Source organism: Acanthaster planci, linkage group LG07 (genome assembly GCF_054643075.1).
Source record: "Acanthaster planci isolate LZ-2023a linkage group LG07, COTS_SCS, whole genome shotgun sequence".
Taxonomy (NCBI): Eukaryota; Metazoa; Echinodermata; class Asteroidea; order Valvatida; family Acanthasteridae; genus Acanthaster; species Acanthaster planci.
Genome location: NC_141783.1, coordinates 5,100,929 through 5,119,191, shown reverse-complemented (window position 1 = coordinate 5,119,191; position 18,263 = coordinate 5,100,929). Strand labels below are relative to the sequence as shown.

Sequence of the window (18,263 nt, the reverse complement as noted above, 5' to 3'; positions counted from 1 at the left end):
ATTCCCAAGTCATTTCATAAGTTGTTTAAAGGTTGCTTTTTGTCAGCCTTTGTTGAGTTTGTAGTAAATGTAACCCAGGCCTCATGAAGGTCTGAGATTAAAAGTTTTTAAGTCGGAATTGCTGCAAGTGGGACTCCCAACAAGCTGCTGTTCTGTAACGATTGAATGTTGGTTCTTTCGAGCAAGTCAAGTTTATTCCAATTTGAGTAGAAATTTGTGTGATCATTTGCTATGATGCCTTTTGTACTTTTGCCAGGCTCTATTGTCAAGAACTGTGTAAGCCTAATACCCTGTAAATAGAAGAAACATTCAGGTATGTTCTACTGTGGCTGTAGCCAAAGTAAGAAACAGTCCATTAGAAAGTTTTTCATTTAATGTTACTGAATACAGACATATCTTTGATAAGAGATCCCTAGCATGTAGCTCATGGCTTGTGCTGCTTTCATTCCTCCAAAAGCCCCTTTGACACGTGTGATGATTTTTTTTTCTTATGATTGCACTTAACCTACGGATTTGCTTATGGAATAATTGAAAGTTTGAAATCTTCTTTGAACTCTTTTCTTGTGAAAGTGCCGAGCTGAGCTTTTCACCAGAAAGCCACCTCATGACAACAGTCCTTTGATATCACCAGCTGCACAACTACTAAGGAACTTTGACTATCCTTGATAAACACTAGGCCAATATAACCAGTTACAGTCGGGCACCTGACATATATACTTTTCCTTCCCACTTTGGTTATATAGTCACTGGTATTATAATGATATCCTTTTAACGTGTACCTTCATGGTTGCAATAAAACAAGTCCCAATTGTGCACAGTACAACTGAACATGACAATTGATTTTTCCAAAAAGGAGTTGGGAAATCGGTTCCTGCCATTTTGGGTGAACCCAGGGTTACATAAATTTTATCCGTTTTTACTAAATAAAGAGAGTGTGGTTCTTATGCCCTTTAAAGAGCAACTCCAAGGAAAACATGTTTTCTCTGATTTTATCTGTTCCCATAAATATGGAAGCATCCAAATCAAACGCAGTATCATTTGTCTTGAGAGCTCAACTACAACAAGCTAAAAAGCCTCTTTTTTCTGTTCATGCCAAGATGCTAATTCTGAACATGCTGAATGTAGATTGCGTCATTCTGAGAAAACAGAGAAAACGAGGGGAACCCTTGCCTGTGTTTGCAGTGGATAAACCCTTATGCCTGCCAAACTATGGCTACAAACAATGGCTACATGCAATGTTTGACATGCACGAGGGTTTATCCACTACGAACACAGGACGAGGGTTCCCCTCATTTTCTTTGTTTTCAAGGAAATCCATTGCGACATAGTGAAAGACATTTGGGGTGACTTCTGAAATGATGTGCATTTGCCTTTAGTTAATACAATAATTAAAATTCAATTATACAAATGTCTTTTACCTTTTTAAATTTTTTGGCATTTTCCCCTACAGTTTAGCCAATTACTTCTTAATCAACTGTTGGATTGTGATGTGACAGTTTTAGAATAATTCTTAGAGTTGAATTTCACATGAATTACTTTGTTTGAAAAATGCCACGGGCTCCCCAGGCTCAATGATATTATTGTGGTAATTTAATCAATTATTTCCCTTGCTGACAATGATGTTTCTCAAATTAACTAATTACATTGCAGGACGACTTTTGACATTAAACAGTTGTTGACTAATGTGGTGTGCGATATGACGTTTTGAACACCCAAGAGACACATGGTGCCCCAAGGTGAAGCCGAGGGCATTTTGCATGCATGCACGAGGGTGTTTAAAATGTCATATCCCACACCACACTGGTCAACTATTGTTTTGTCAAACCTCTTGTCTGAACCACATCGCGCCGGGGGCATTTATGAATGTTGATGATGCTGGGACGGTATAAGTATCATTTTTTACTGTTTTCAAAATTTTTTGACATTTCATATCTTCATTTTACACTTACACCCACACCGAGGACTGTCTGGTTTCTACTTTCTAATCTGAAAGACAACATCTATTGACGCTGGAGTATTCAGCTCTTCTGTCTCGCCTGCATGCGTATACACACACTATCTGTAGAAAAAGATATCTCACAGTGAGTAGGATACACGTATATGCGGATATATCACACTGCCACATGATCGTTCTGGGTCAATAAATGGACAGTATCCAAGACAGAAGTATGACAATACAATTTGTACTTGTGAAAAAGAAAATGAAAATACAACATGATTGGAATGATATATAAATATGCAATAAACACCTCAGAATGACTCATGTTTGCACATAGTTGATTTTGTTCCCTCTCCAACCTACATGTACATATGGGTCATTCCATGTCAGACCCACACGCCTTTTGACCTTGGATCTTCAGTTTTTCATAAAATTGCTGTACTTGTACATATGTCAATGAATAAAAAATAAACGCCAGTTTTTAGTGGAATCTACCCTTCCTTGTGGTTGTGGCAGAGATCAACAAATATGGTCAGTTTTCACTTAAAAATTCAACCTTTTAGAAAAAAATGAAACAACTGTCTCATTTTTCATCAAATATATGCAAATTTGGTATCAAAATAAACAAAAGAACATGCTCTTTCATTGATGTTGTGAAGATTTGGCTTTGAGAATCAAGGTTCAGGATGACCTTTGACACACATCTGTGACCTTTGACCTCATTTTCAAAATTAAGTATCATTTTGAAAAATTTTAAACCAAATGTTTTTGAAAGTATGGCTTGTGCTCTAGAAGAATCCACCTAATCATTCTGGGAATTTTATCGTGCTGTCATGTCTTTTTGCAAACCAAATTTCATTCCCGTTTACCACGAAACTGTGTGAGATCATTTGTGATTAGTGTGCTCGATGTGATGTTCGTACTCACCGCTATCTCCGGCTTTAAGATGTTGAGAATAACACTCAATAATTCATCATTTGAATTTTTTTTTGGGGGGGGGATATTTCAGTAATGCACTTTTTAACAGATTTCCAAATGAACCAAAAGCACAAATCCATTACCAAATATTACAAACTTAACTATCGTCTGCTTGAGCAAGTTTTATTCTTCTGAAGGCAGGCAGCAGTTCATGTATTGGAGACAAAAATGTTATGATCTTGTTCAAATCAAGGTAATATTGTTTTATTTTGCTCTTTTAACCCCAAACTGGGTAAGCTGATAAACTTGAGCTGTCCACTGTTTTTAAAACTCATATGCTGCCAGATGGAATAAAAATGCAATGATCAAGCACATGAGGCTGTACTTCAGGGAATGCCGACTAGTAAAGCGGAAAAATTATTACTGGAAACAACTAGGTCCGGTCCTGAACCCGTTTTCTTAGGAAGAGGAACAAACATTGATCAATCACATTGAATTGATGTTTTCCTACAGCTATACCTGTACAAAAGTTACAGCACTTGCTGCCGACTTTGCAGTTCATCTTGAGAAAAGGAAGAAAGTGGATAAGCCCTTCTCACTGCAGTGGTTTCGCAACTTCATGGCATGCTGGCCAGAAATCAAGGTGTAAAAACCCTGATCACTTGAGCTAATGAGAGCCAAAGCCATCTCTAAAGAAACGGTTGACAGATATTTTGACGAGCTGGAGAAAATCATGGAGAAATATACAGTAACCTGAAGGACTGACCAGCGGCCATCTACAACACATGTATGTTTCACTGCCATAGGCTGTATGGAAATTTAGTTTCTGCTGTCGCGCATGTGCAGCAGCCTTCAGTGTGTCAGTAGCTTGCAAATTATATGAGCAGACGAGCAATTTGGCAAGTGTGTGAAACAATCATGACAGATCTCGTCTGTCAGAAAAGAAAATATTTGAAATGAGCAAATTTAAAGAAAACAGAATTGTCATAAAAGAAAACTAATCAAAATCACATGCAATTTTTGTTGAACAATGCAACATTTGAAACTCTTTTTGAAATATTTATCCAGTTTTCCCTAGGAAAATTGCCATACTGCCTAAAGGACCCATACTTGCTGGCATTGTTATGGGTATTTTGCAGCTGGCAAGAAGTCTCACGTTTGAAAAAAGTGTATTTTTCTAGACCCCCTAATAAGCAGTGTTTAGGTCAAGCACGCCACGCCACCAGACTATTGCTACAATGTATGTCGTGCTAGTACAGGGTGCCTGACCAATTTCCAGGGAGGAGGGTCTTTGTTATAACAATGAAAGTCTTTCAACCTGTATGGGATTTCAGTTCAGCTTTTGTTGTATAGAGTACTGAAGTGTGATGTCATATACACGTAGAACCAGTAAATGCCGTACAAATGAATGGGGTACTTGTAAGTGCGCCTTGGCTCATGCAATAATGCCTTTTACACATAAGATCGTGCATACTCTACATCACTGCGTTCTGTACATACTGTCATCTGTGATGGAAAATGATTCAATCCAAATGGAATGGAATAATGGATATAGTATGCTTGATGGCACCCGTCAATACCATCATTTCTAAAAGTATTTTAATAACATTTTTAATCACTAACTCTTTCAATTATATTTTTTATATCATTTCTTTTAGTCTCACGATGCAGTTTCTTTTATCAACTTCTATGTAAATTCTTTCTATGATGTTTGAAGGAAATTTGCATTTCCTTTTAATTAATGGCATTACAAGTCTTGTAACATTTTAAGCATGAAGACCAAGATGATTTCTATTGTATGAACATACCGATAGATGTCGCAATAAACCACTCAATATATAATTCATACCAAATCACATTTCTTTCATGGATATTGATGCATTCAGCCCAGAAAAACAGACAGACTTTGTTCAGTATGACTACCTATTACATGTAGAATGACTGCTTGAAGACTTTGAAGCACAATGCATTTAACTGATTCACTCAGCAATGCTTGTTCGTTGTGTACCATGAACAAGATGGGGCAAATTACAATGTACAGTTAGTGTTTCATTAGAGGTCACAGTACAATGCTGATGGAAACCAACAGAAGAATTCAAGGTCAAAAGCAAAGACCGATAGCGCCAAAGGGGCAAGATGGATAACTCTGCCCAAAAGGTGTAATTACCATGGGCACCATTTGAGCAAGCGATACGCCTGCGCAGTTTACGGTAATGCTTAGGCGCAGGCTCACCAGGTGCATGTGCCTGCCACGGCGCCTGCGCCTTTGCATTAATGTGCATTGCGCAGGCGTATCACTTGCTCAAATGGCGCCCATTTTCTTTCCATTCTTATTCACTTTAGAGCTGTACTTACTGGCTTGAACCATGTTTCTGTGCCTGTCCTTGCAATAACAGAAACATGAGTTAAATTTGAATAAGGCAGACTTGTCTACCAATAAACACATTGCAAAATAGGGCCTAGGCCTGCAACATTAGCATCAGGTCTCTAACCGATCGGAAAGGAAACATGACTTCACAGAGTCCCAAACTCTTTCCAACACCGGACAGTTTGTGTATTTCTGACCAGTTCTTTTTGAGGTTATCTTCAATGATATTTAGCTCCTCCGTATATATTGTATCCAAAGCTACATTAAGTCTGTAGCTTTGGAAAACGGTGAAGAGTCGCATACTTTTGTTTTGTCTTTTGTTTTTGACAGCGAAATCATCCAGCACCCTGTTGGGAATTAGAACTTATAATATTGATGACCGCAGAGATATGTACTTGTTGAATCATTAACCTACCGGTATTCCTCTCTGTGTACCCTATATTTCATCCAGGAAAGAGAGTTGGAATGCAGCAGTTGCTAATTTCAGCATAACAGATGCTGTAATAGCCATACATGTACATATGTATGTAAATGAAATGACCTATGCACCACCACATCATGTGCAACCCTGAATATTCACTTTTAAACATCTAACTATTCAGATTTGAAATATTCTGTTTCTCCCACTACTATCAAATATTTGCGGAATCTGGTGTTAAACTTTAGTCAAATCAGGCAGTTAGGGTTTATATCTTCAACCACATGGTCTTACTGGTTTACAGCTTTCTATGCCTCCTCCACCGTAGAAGTATTCTCTTCCAAAGATGACAACACTAGTATGCCAAACTCCATCCAACTGCTTTCCTATATAGGCAAAGACACAAGTCAAAAGGTTATTATCATATTAATACCATGGGGTAAAAATAAATGATTTATTGTACTCAAATTTCCAGAGCAGTATATTGAGCTGCTACATGTACATGTATTGTTGTGGTTGTATATGTTAATCATATAGTTCATTCATGGCTGTGGTTGGGCACTAAACAGAAATAAAATCCCATGTCAATACAGTTGCTAAAAAAAGTTAAAATCATGGTATCACCTGTACTAAAAAACCCTGAGTTCAGACAGCTTAACTCAGTTTTTTTGGAAAATGAGAAGAACCCTTTTGTGAGTTGAATTTGAATAACATCTCATACACTGAGTTATCTGATTGCAAATGAACGTATCAATTCCCCAGACTAAAGACACTATTGCTATACCTCATGATTCGGGGCAAGCTTTTGCATAGTGACCACCATCTCTGGAATGGACTGGTTCCTCTGTGCTCTTCTTATCCATTGAAAACAGTGTATTAAGGCAAGGCATCTTTTATGTAACTAAGGAAAAGCTCACCCCAAATCACGAGTTATAGCAACAGTGTCCCAGATTTTATTCAAATTTAACTCCCAAAAGACTTATTCAAGGCATCTAGACTGATCAGCCAATGACTGACACAAACACAGAATAAACGCAACCGATCAATCATTTTACATCTCAGCATAACTAAAAGTATGTACACTTACATATACAATGATTTCATATAATGATAAGTAACGGATCAAAGCGGGCCCAAATTCCAAAGGTCTACAAAGCTCAACATGATTATCAAAGGATTAGGGTAAACGTCTGTAATTTTGGCACGCACAGAAATTTGGAAACCCCTAATTAAAAAAAATGGAAGAGCCTGCCATAAATACCACATGATCTTTGCAGCAAGCTATCAGGTGACAGGCTGACCTCCTGCCTTTCCCCTTTGTTCGAAATTTTGGTAATTTTAAGCCAGCAAGCATCAAAAAAATCTTCAATAAACACAGCTCATCATGAAAACCGAGCAAACAGTGGTCCACATTACGCATCCCCAACAGTTTGTACCAGGTTTGGGGATTACTTTTAGCCCAGAAACATATTATTACATGAAATGAGCAAAGGCAAATCTTTCTCCTTTTTTAGGAAATTATTTTCTGCAGGATTTTATAAATCACTTTGTAGGCAACCCAGTGAGTATACACTAGTTTTCTATTGTTTTGATATTTGGTGTGCATTTGTTGTTTTGTTTCGTGTTATATTTTGGTATATTGTGGATTTTAAAATACCCCGTGTTTTTTTTTTCTCTTTCAGATTAAAAACAGTTGTTGATTTTGCTATATTTTCTCCTACTACAGTTGAACCTCGCTAATAAGAGGTCTTTCGGACTTGTCAAATTACCTTATTCAAACAGGAATCTTGTCTCATCAGTGGGAATGCTAACCATTATAAGGATTGGGACTTAAAAATGCCCTTGTTATAGGTAGAATCTTATTGTATCATATTAACAGTGCTCTCATTAACGAGGTTCGACTGTATTGGCAATTGAAGTCCACATCAGTTTTCTGTTGATTTCTTGCATTTTACAATAACATTAACATATAGCCTAGCTTTTTACACAAATTCAGATTTTAAGCTGTACAATTTGTCTAATGTTCTTCGGACCTCTTGTTGTAATTTTCAATATTTTTAAAAACTTTAAATATATAAATTATCTTTTTATAGGCAACATGTTACATACAATTTGTTTGGCAATTCTTGTTTTGTAAATTCCTGCAATTTGAAAGAGTGTTCATGATACCTCACCTTACCTGGAAATCTGCTCATTGCTGGCTGTTGTTAAAATTAATAAATTTGCATTAAGATATTTTTCTCTGTGCAAAAGCTTCATACATAGCTAATAAGAAACATAGCTTGTTCCTTATTCTGTTTCAGACACGGCTCCAAAACATACATTATTCTAGGATACAGCCCCACTTTGGGTTCAAGATTTACTAGTTAACCACTACCTGCCGGGGACTCCGAAATCGGAGCCATATGGTTTATATGCGTGGCCGGGGTCTCCGAACTCGGACAAAGGAAACAGGGCCCTGTAACAAAAGACCTACTCCGAACAAGAGACCACGCTGCTGGGCATTACCGGCATTTTTCACGCTCAAAAGTGGTGATAATCCAGCATTGTTTTGAAACCGTATACCAGGGTTTGGGGCATTGAGAGCAAGCAGATTACCACCGGGGACAAAAGCGCTCCACCACCGCAGCGATGAGCCACACAGCACCGCTACACGCTAATCTGGCCCCTATTGAAAAGAGGTCAGCAGTGCACTGAGCCAGGTTCGTGAACAAAAGACAGTTGTATAACACCGCACAATCTGGGCTCTGTTTACAAGGCTGCAGGCCTGGCTGAAATACTCGGGCGTCAATGAAGGTCACCTGTCAATTTAGAATAGTGCCTAAAGATTACTTCGTGGGGCTATAAACGACCATCAAATGGAATGATGAATTTTTGAAGGATTTTGAAAACGGAAAAAATGATAGTCATGCCGGCCCAGCATCATCAATGTTGAAAAATGCCCCGGCATGAAGTGGTTAACATTGTTTTGAGGTTTTCCATTTTATATAATAACATTTTCCGGCACAAAATTTCTAATTTGATCACAAAACGTAGGTATTCATAGGTATAATATGTTAAGTTGAGTGTAATAACTACCTTGATAACTAGTTGAACATATTGCAACATTGTTATCATTTACTTAACAGCTAGTTTTAAATTTCTTGTAATAACGTGTTACAAGAAATTCTGAATAAAGGTCAACAAAAGCTAACAAATTTACAGCATTGCTATCAATTACTTAACTTGTAACTTTCTTACAAGTTTAATAGTTAATCACACAAACATCAAGACACCAGAGGATTAGTTTTTAATACCAACTTAGTCAACTTCATGTCTCTCAAATGTCGTTTCAACCAACTGCATTTCTCATCAGGAACCACGCTGTTCTCGTCTAAAGCTTGGTCAAAAGAGTCAAAGAGGATTACAGTCAGATAATAGTGTCTCAGTTCCATCAAAAATTTCTTACAACAAGTCATTCGTTTCGTTTAACTCTAATTTCTCTCGGCCAATGTTGCATAAATAAACCCCAGGGTCGGTAAACACCCAGCGTCTCTCGAGATAAATTTTGTTTTTAAACAGTGTGGGACATATGATCACGATTACTTCAAGGCTCTCCAGAAGCCACCCTCGCTTTGTTCAGTTTGTAACCCAAGTTTGTTTTTGCAATGATTAAGGCGTTCACAATTGTTGTTTGTTTTGTTCCGTTTTGTTTGTGTTTATAAAAAAAGGGTCAATAAGTTTGTGCTTAAAACCGCGTTCCCAATTGATCCACCAATTGGGGGATCTGATCCACCTTTTGCCAAATTGCTGGATCAGATCCCCCAATTGGTGGATCAGATCCAGCAATTGTTTGCAGTGGGAATGCTAACCATTATAAGGTGGATCAGGATCCTCCTCTGGAGTAGGATACAGATCCCCCAACTGGTGGATCAGATCCTGCAATCGGCAGATCACGATCAGATGGGAATGCAAAAGGTCGATCTGATCTGGCCGCAATTTGACCTGTCAACATCCGTCCGTGCATGAGTGGTGTGAAACTTTTGCGGTCTGATTAACAAAGAAATATGGTTTTTGGCATGTAGTTCATGTGAAATTTTTAACATGCACAGCATGCACAATAAACAACTGCTGAACTACGGGCTAGCAAAATGTGTCACCGCACATGTGCGATGCATTGATGCCGCGATGTTACCTAGCCCTTTCACAATTTTTGTTGTGCATTCATCCATTTCTTAACCTTATTCGTTTGTGTAATTTCACTTGCTTTCCATCAAAAACTAATTACATGTTTGCGTACAGCCTGCAGCGTGCAACAGAGTATCAAAAAGGAAGCAAAGTTTGAAGAGATAACGTACTAGGCTGAACATTCGGTCTGATTTAAGGTCGTCATGTCAGTAGAGCTCCACACTCAAAAGTTCAAAACACTGCAAGGGTCACACGCATGCCGCCCCAGCATGCAACACTGCCAAAGAGCGCGCTTAGCAAGCTATCACATGCGCAATACCAAACTCAGTGACCTCGCAGGCTCGACATTTCCGCCCAAAAAGCTGGATCAAGCGTAAGTGGGAATGCAACTTGCGGTTTTGCTGCGGTAAGATAATGATCACACAAACATGCCAGATCAAGTTCCCCCCCTTTTTCCAATTCAAGTGGAAATGTGCTGTATAAAATCTCTTTGCACTCCAAATCTTAGTGCTTACCTTGCTTTCTGTGGGTAGGTATGATAAAATTCACTGACTCAACTTTTTAAATGACTAAAACATTAATGGTTAAATGATTTGAAATTTCCGTCTTTGATAGTAAGCTGCGCGTCCACGATTAAAAACACATACATCATAAGTGTGCCAGCAGTATCAGCTTCTCGAGCCATCTGTACCATGATGCCACCGAAGTACCGATTCTGCAACCACGGCCATGACCCATGTTGTCATCGGTGCTTCTAAAATTGAGCCGCACTTTTCTTTGAAGTAATCGGCCATATCGACACCCGCCAAATCGAGATCCTTAGCTACACCCTAACAAATTCTGTGTCAGAGTCTCCAAAAAACTTGCTTGCCTCATTCCAGTATTGATATTTGTACATGGTTGGCTGTGCCTTCTATTGTTACAAGCGTCTTGGTCATGTGGGATTATAAAATCTCTTAGGGTTTTGACAGCGGGATCTTTAAACAAATCAAAATACCTTTCAAGCTCCTAATGAGATGGTCTATAACGACATTCTAGAGGGTGTCCAACTTGTTGACTGCCCAGGTTTCTATGTTAAACATGTGATAAATCAGGTAGTGCACTGGGCTTCGATGTTTATTGTCAAGTGTTTGGGTGAGCTCACGATTACTCACAGCTTATATATAACGGTTTGCCCGTACCCAACGTATATTAATAAGCACTGTATGCTCAGTGCTTGTCCGAGAACTTGCGAAAAAACATCACAAGCTTACTCGGGTGGGACTCGAACCTACGACCTCCTGCTTACTAGTGCAGATGTCTTAACCACTCGACCACCGAGCTTGCTGGGGTCGGCTAGTCGGTCCGAGTCAAATGAAGCAGCGGGTATGTATTTTCAATACATCTTGAAAATACTCACAGCTTCATATTCAAGGGATATGTCCGAGACTGAGTATTGAGCAGAGGTGTCTGTTGACTTGACTACTTTATCATGATCGCTAAAAGTGAGCACATAAGTCAAAGGTTGCTTTAGAGTTGAAGGAAAACAAGGCATGTGGTCGGTTAACATTTGAATATCTAACGGTATCACGTTTCGATTTGCAAAGGCGTCTGTGATGGCTTTGTCTTTTCCATTGTTTGCTTGGTCACTGGCGTCCCCTGCTCCAAGAGTTTAGATACGTTTTCTCTTTCGAGTCCAAAGTAAGTCTGTGTAGAGGGCAGCCAATTGTCTTTTAAATTGTGAATGATGTCTGTGTTTCCATAGCTTATGATGGCATTTCCCTGTAGATTGACATTGATCTCTTTGATCAGGTTATGAGCCAGATTGTTGTAAACAGTCCGATTGTCATCTGATCCTCCGTGTAGCTCAAGTTTAAAAGAGAGTTTAAACGTTCTTGGCACGATGATGTCGTCAATGCCTAAGGGAGGGAAGCTTAACGATTAGTTTTTGACCTGTGGCGATGGTGCTCAGGATGTGAGTAATGACCACTTCATGCCTTTTGCCTTTAATGGCTCTGGGAACTTTCATATGATGGTTTGGGTTGAGCTTCCTACCATAATTCATGTTTGTAGATGTTTGCGTTTTGCTTATAAGCAAGCATAAAAAAATTTGGTTTAGTTTTGTGTTAGCGTTTTTGCATGGTTAGGATTAAAACAAGAAACCAAATCACAAACTATGGCGAGTGCTATTTAATTGGTGTTCACGGGGTGTAATTTTTTGTTTAGCAGCCTTTTAAATCACTCAGAGTCAAAAGGTCTATGAAGAACATAAGAGACTCGACTTGGCCTTGGAACAACTGGCCCAAGCAAAAGAACAGTGGATGGAAAATCGTTCCTGACTTTTTAGATTTTTTTAATGAGCGAATTCACAATGAAAAAGCTTCAGAGTGTGGATGAGGTTTTGATGGTGTACAGCATAATAACCGGGGGAAACTACTTACTGTCTGGTTGCCACCAGAGCCCACGTTGAGTGATTTTACACACCCAGCGTTGATCAACAAGAAAGAGAACTCATGTTTGTCTTGGGTGAAAGCATCCTTGTGGGTTATTTGGTTTATGGATACTGGTAAAAAGTAGGTTATTTAACCTTTTTTTTCTTTTTTAAAAGATGAGTGAAACTCATAGGGCACCAAGCGTTACCACTGCAAAGCTCAGAGGTTTATTACCGATGTAGAGGTTATTGGAAAGGAGAGGGAGCTGTGAGACTTTTACATGAAAAACCAGTATCGATAAAAGCACAGTAAGAGCCTGGTTGGTGAAACAAGCTATTTGGTAAATTTATCCACCTGCTTCAGGGTATATACCCAGAAGTTGCTTCTACATGTAGATACAAAGAAGCAGAACCTTTGACAAGCAAAAAGGCTGAACAAGTGACAGACCCTGTAAAACGAGTTTACCACAGGTCTCCTTTGACTTGGCCTCAAATGCTTAACGTAGATTCTGGTTCGGAATTTAAAGGTGAGTTTAAAAAAACATTCATAAACAAGGGTGTCCAAGTGCTCATAGGTGAACCGGGGGTTCATCAATCGCAAGGGATTGTAGAATAACAGGACTTTAGCCGAAAGATCATTTGGTTGTCAGTACGCAAAAGAAATGTTAAATCCAAGTGAGCAAAACGTGAAATGGGTTACAAGTTTGACTCAAGTCATTGAGGCTTTAAATCAAGAAAAAACCCGGTTGATACGAAATAAGCAAGGCCTAAATGCGGTTCCCCTGGAAACGATCAAGCTAGATCGAATGAAACAGTTGCCAGTTGCACTGGCTCCGGGCACCGTGTGTTTATACGCATGGCTGGCGTCTCCGACATTGGACAAAGGGAACTGGGCCTTGTATTAAAAGACCGTATTCGAAACAAAAGACCAGGCTGCTGGACGTGTTTTCATTCTCAAAAGTGGAGATAATTCAGCCTTGTTTTGAAACAGTATACCATGGTTCAGGACATTTAGTGCAAGCAGAGGACAAAACAGGGGACAAAAGCGCTTCACCGCCACCGTGATGAGCCACACAGCACCACTTCACACTATCTGGCCCCTATTGAAAAGAGGTCAGCAGCGCACTGTGCCAGGTTCGTGAACAAAAGAAAGTTACATAACACCGCACAATCTGGGCTCTTTTTACTAGTCGGCAGGCCTGTCTTAAATACTTGGGCGTCAATAGACTTTGTATGTCAGACTAGAGTAGATTGGCCACCAGACAGTCATTCGTGTGGATGTAAATGTCCATTAATTGAAATGATGAATTTTTGAAGACTGAAAATCTTGAAAAAGCCTGATTATGTGCACTGCATTTTTCAAACCACCCAGCAGCAAGTGGTTAATATAGTGACAGTAGGCTAAAGTTTCTATACCATCTAGTTGCACAAATCTCTTCGTCTCTAAACGTGAGATTGATAATTTGTTTTGCAACACCGTGTATAAAGCATGGTTTTTGGATCTGATTTACCGATAAAAATATGTGTTTTCTTGTTTAAACAGACAGTCTCAATAATGTTTGTGTCTCATGTGTTTGTTTTTGACCCCTTTAGTGACACCGTTGGCTTTTTTCAGCTTTTTTGTCGTCTTCTCTTGGAATTGAATATAATTTTGGCCTGATACATATGCATTCGCTGATAACTTTGCCTCCAAATTTGTCTCTCATTTTGTTGATTACTTTTTTGTTTGGAGTGTTGTATTACGGGTAATTGGGGTAACAGCTTGAAAAGTCACAATAGCGGCTAGGTCTCTGTACACATCATTGGTATGTATGGAGAAGAGCAAACTATCTGTATAGGAGTACAACATGTTTATTCTATTACTGTACTCTCGCTTTAGATGCATGTAATAAATCCAATACATAAAAAGTTTACTCGACTCAAAATTACTCACATCACAGTATATGGGCTTATTAAGGAACGTTTTGGTTTTGTGCATTTCGACAAAACACAAGTTACACTTGGGAAAAACACTGATTGATTTATAGTTGGGATTCCTCATCAGCTTTTTAAACTTGCTCAGTGTCTACTTTGTCTCTGAGTAAATAACCCCGAGTTCTATTTCTAACGTTTTTAATCGTGTTACCAAAGACAAAATTATTCATGCTCTTAAAGAAATTTCCCTCCAAATCACTGGAAACTTTGGGTTCTCAATTGCATATTTTTATTGATGTACGGTTTCATCCAAGTTTTTTGTTTAAATTCCAATACTCAGTGTACTTTAGTTTTAAACCCAAGTGTAAGTATAATTGTAAAGTACGGTAATGTATAAACGCGTAATTACATTTTGGATTTACTGTACGTGGTTAGCTTGTTTAATTTGGGAAAACATATGTTCTTGTTTTCATCCAGTATTCCGTTTGGATACTTTGAAAACAGATAGCGCAATATAATTACTGGTATATTTTCTGGCCCTAGTGGGTACTCGTTGTGAACATTGTAAAGTTCTTCGGGGTAATCCAAGTTGACTTTCAGTATGAATCCAATTTTGGAATCTGGGTCTAATTTAGATACGAATTTGTTTGTTAATTTTTCTACTGCAGCTGGAAACAACCACTTAAAATCTCTAAAGGGTAAGGGTTTACTCATGGCCCAACTGTACGAATTGTTGGCATCTAGACACATGATGTACGAAAAAGTTTTTTTTTAGGATCATAGTCTGATAGGTATTGATTGTTGGCTTATGAACTTATATCTACCAATACTGCATTTGCACTTTCAAAAAAAAATATTTGTGCATCTGTTAGTTACTCCAATTCAATTCTTGTGTCTTTCAGTAAAGCGTCTCAAGAGAGACCTGGAGCCGTATAGTACTTGGCTGGATCTAAACCATAGTTGAGTTTACACACATACCTCAAGTTTTCAAAACACCAGCTAGTAAAAGCGTGTCAGTCATGACGTATAGTTCATGATATTCACCCAAGTTTTTAACTTTGAAAGTTTTCCGCACTAATGTGGATCTTTAATAATCTTCCGGGGTAATGCCTTCCAGATTTACCTGCTGTAAAACTGTTCGATAGGTGGCAGTTGCGTTTCATTAAACTTGTCGAAGGAATCCATATATTCACACAGATAAATGTGTTTCTGTAATAGTAAATCCCTTTGCTCATCTTTTTAACGATGCTCGAGAAAGAGAACAATTCTTCAGGGCATGTTTTGACAAGATTGTTGATGGACAATGCCATAAAATTAAAAGAGTCTATAAAGCTCAAATTACCCAATGAAAAACTAATATATTTCTTGAAGTGATTGGGGATGCAAGACAGTTTCATGTTCTCTAGTGCTTGTTCCTGCAATTCCTACTTAATAATGTGCGCATCAAAATTTTCAAGTTATGAAATATGACCGGAATGGGCGTTTCTCTGGCTTTGACTTGTAATTTAAATTGCAACGATAGTGTGCCATTCCTCTAAACTTACCTGTTACGTGACAGTGATCTCTAACTTTTTCAAATTCATTGATTTTCTCACTGCACTCTAAGCCTTCGTTCTAAGCATTGGCAGACGTCTTGGTCATTGGGGTAAATGGATTTTTCACAGATCCGCTGGCTACGGGCTTTTGAGGTCTCGCTTTGTTTGTCTTTTCCAATATCGATTCAAAGTCAGCATATATGACAAAGGGCACGTCTTGCATGTTTTTTACGTTTTTAAACTTGTGTATATTATTGTTTCTTCCAGGTAAAATTGCTTTAGTCACTGGAGCATCAGTTCTGTGGTAGTATTGCTTGTGTTTGTTTAATTTGTCATCTGAGTAAATGTGTTAAACAGCTGTCACAAAAATATATCTTCTCCGTGTGTTTTGTTGTTAAAAGCAACCGAGAAAAATCTTTGATCCAACAGTAGTGATATCTCTCCCCATGGCTAAATAACAGTAGTTTTGGATTAGTTCAGCTTTTAGGTTATTTTTAGAAACAGAGAGTGGAAAAATATATTCCTCTTCTAAATACCCATATACATGAACATTGATTGCCAATATACATGAACATTGATTGCCAAGTTGTTTTGTCTTTCGATGAGCGATACTTGTTCAATTGGAGTGGGAAAATCAATTTTGGTAAAGTCTAGACCATCCTCTTTACTGTAAGTGCATGTTCTTTCTCTGTTGATTTTATAACTCGGGTTATTTTCAATGTTGTCTTTCACCCTGTCCTTATAAATTTCTAAGGCTGCTCCAAGACACCATCTAATGCACTCTTAATGTCCATTTTTCATGTTAATGATTGCTTTCTTATTTTTTAAAGTGGTGGTAAATCGATATAAGAACTGCCCCCAAAGGCTTGGTACTTGCTGATGTTTATATAAAAAGAAAAAAATTTTATCAATAATCCACCCAGAGCCCCCCATATATACTTTTCAATCTTTTCTACGATTTCTTCTTGTTGATTTTTCAACGCCTGTTTCACATCTTGTCCGTTTAGCACTGTAGTATTTTTACATTTAGTCGTAACTTTCTGTTCTTCTATAATTCCGAGTTTCTCTTTTTTAAAACTGATTTTTTGAGCCATTTCTAATTTAACCACTACCAGCCAGGAACTCTGAAATCGGAGCCGTATGGTTTATATGTGTGGCCGGGGTCTCCGAACTCGGACAAAGGAAACAGGGCCCTGTAACAAAAGACCGTACTCCAAACAAAAGACCAGGCTGTTGGGCATTACCGGCATTTTTCACTCTCAAAAATGGTGATAATCCAGTGTTATTTTGAAAGTGTTATTTTGAAACCGTATACCAGGGTTTGGGGCATTTAGAGGAAGCGGATTACCACCGGGGACAAAAGCTCTCCACCACCGCAGCGATGAGCCACATAGCACCGCTGCATGCTAATCTGGTCCCTATTGAAAAGAGGTCAGCAGTGCACCGAGCCAGGTTCGTAAACAAAAGACAGTTGTATAACACCGCACAATCTGGGCTCTGTTTACAAGGCTGCAGGCCTGGCTGAAATATTCGGGTGTCAATGAAGGTCACCTGTCAACTTAGAGTAGTGCCTAAAGATTACTCCGTGCGGCTATAAACGACTGTTAAATGGAATGATGAATTGTTGAAGGACTTTGAAAACGGAAAAAATGATAGTCATGCCGGCCCAGCATCCTCAACGTTGAAAAATGCCCTGGCACGAAGTGGTTAAAGTTCCTGAATCTCCTCAACTGTGTTTTAACTTTTGATTCAATTTTTGTTCGTACACGTTAAAAAATTCCACTGGATCGTCATCAAACAACAGAAGTTGAAATTCCCAGTTTATAAGGTTGTTTTGAAACTGCCTAATCTCCCTAAATTCTGCTTCTCTGAACAGTTCAGGTGTCATGTAAGCTTTGATTGCATTTAAGTCTTTTTTTAAGGCACTGACCATTTTTACCAGTGCCCGTCATGTTCAAGTTATTTGTGACAGTTTTCTCAATTATACATGTATATGCTGGTTTATTCAAATCTCTTGCAACTGACTTGCTGCATCATTTATGGCTGATGAGTTCACTAGGTTCACAAACAGGTTCACAAACAGCTTCACGTAAAAACTGTGAAAAAATAAACAAAGAAATAACAATATGAGAGTAGAAATGGCGAGTCTTTACATGCATTCCTACACTTCACTTGGTTAAACAAAGTTCTTTTTATACGTGTATACACTAAGCGAGTACTGCGAGAGGTCAAAGGTCAACTCCACAGTGCACGTTCAAGCGGTCAGCGCAGCGGCCTTGTGGCATGCACACACACACACACATACTCATATCTGGTGAGCATGTAGATAAACGGTACATATTAGGTGATCGACGTGAACAATATCGTCGTGAAATAACCGATCAAATCACATGAAACTTCACTAAAATCACTAAGTTATGCTTATATAATCATTCTATAATAACTAAGCTGTAACGTACCTCTGTCCTAGGGTCCAGGTCTTGGAAACTAAGCACGAAATCACGAAGAATATAGCGAGTAAACTATCAAAGTGTCAGCCAAATGTGCTTGCACAAAGGATCATAAGAAAAAACAAAGAAAAGACAGCGCCATCT

General features: G+C 38.6%; 1 protein-coding gene across 4 annotated transcripts in view; it reads right to left on the bottom strand.

Moving 5' to 3' along the window:
* Nucleotides 1-18,263, bottom strand: part of LOC147798573 (uncharacterized) — a 143,997-nt gene that overhangs the window by 90,155 nt on the left and 35,579 nt on the right. The window contains exons 1-3 of one of the 4 annotated variants that reach the window (XM_087138940.1): nucleotides 18,129-18,249; nucleotides 5,938-6,029; nucleotides 1,950-2,059 (exon numbers count right to left, since the gene is read on the bottom strand). In XM_087138940.1, coding sequence (XP_086995066.1) covers nucleotides 1,950-2,000 — 51 coding nt within the window. In that variant the 5' untranslated portion in view covers nucleotides 2,001-2,059; nucleotides 5,938-6,029; nucleotides 18,129-18,249. Of the gene's footprint in view, nucleotides 1-1,949; nucleotides 2,060-5,937; nucleotides 6,030-6,267; nucleotides 6,290-18,128; nucleotides 18,250-18,263 lie in introns of those variants that run through there. The other 3 variants (XM_087138941.1, XM_087138942.1, XM_087138939.1) reach the window with 3 other exon arrangements.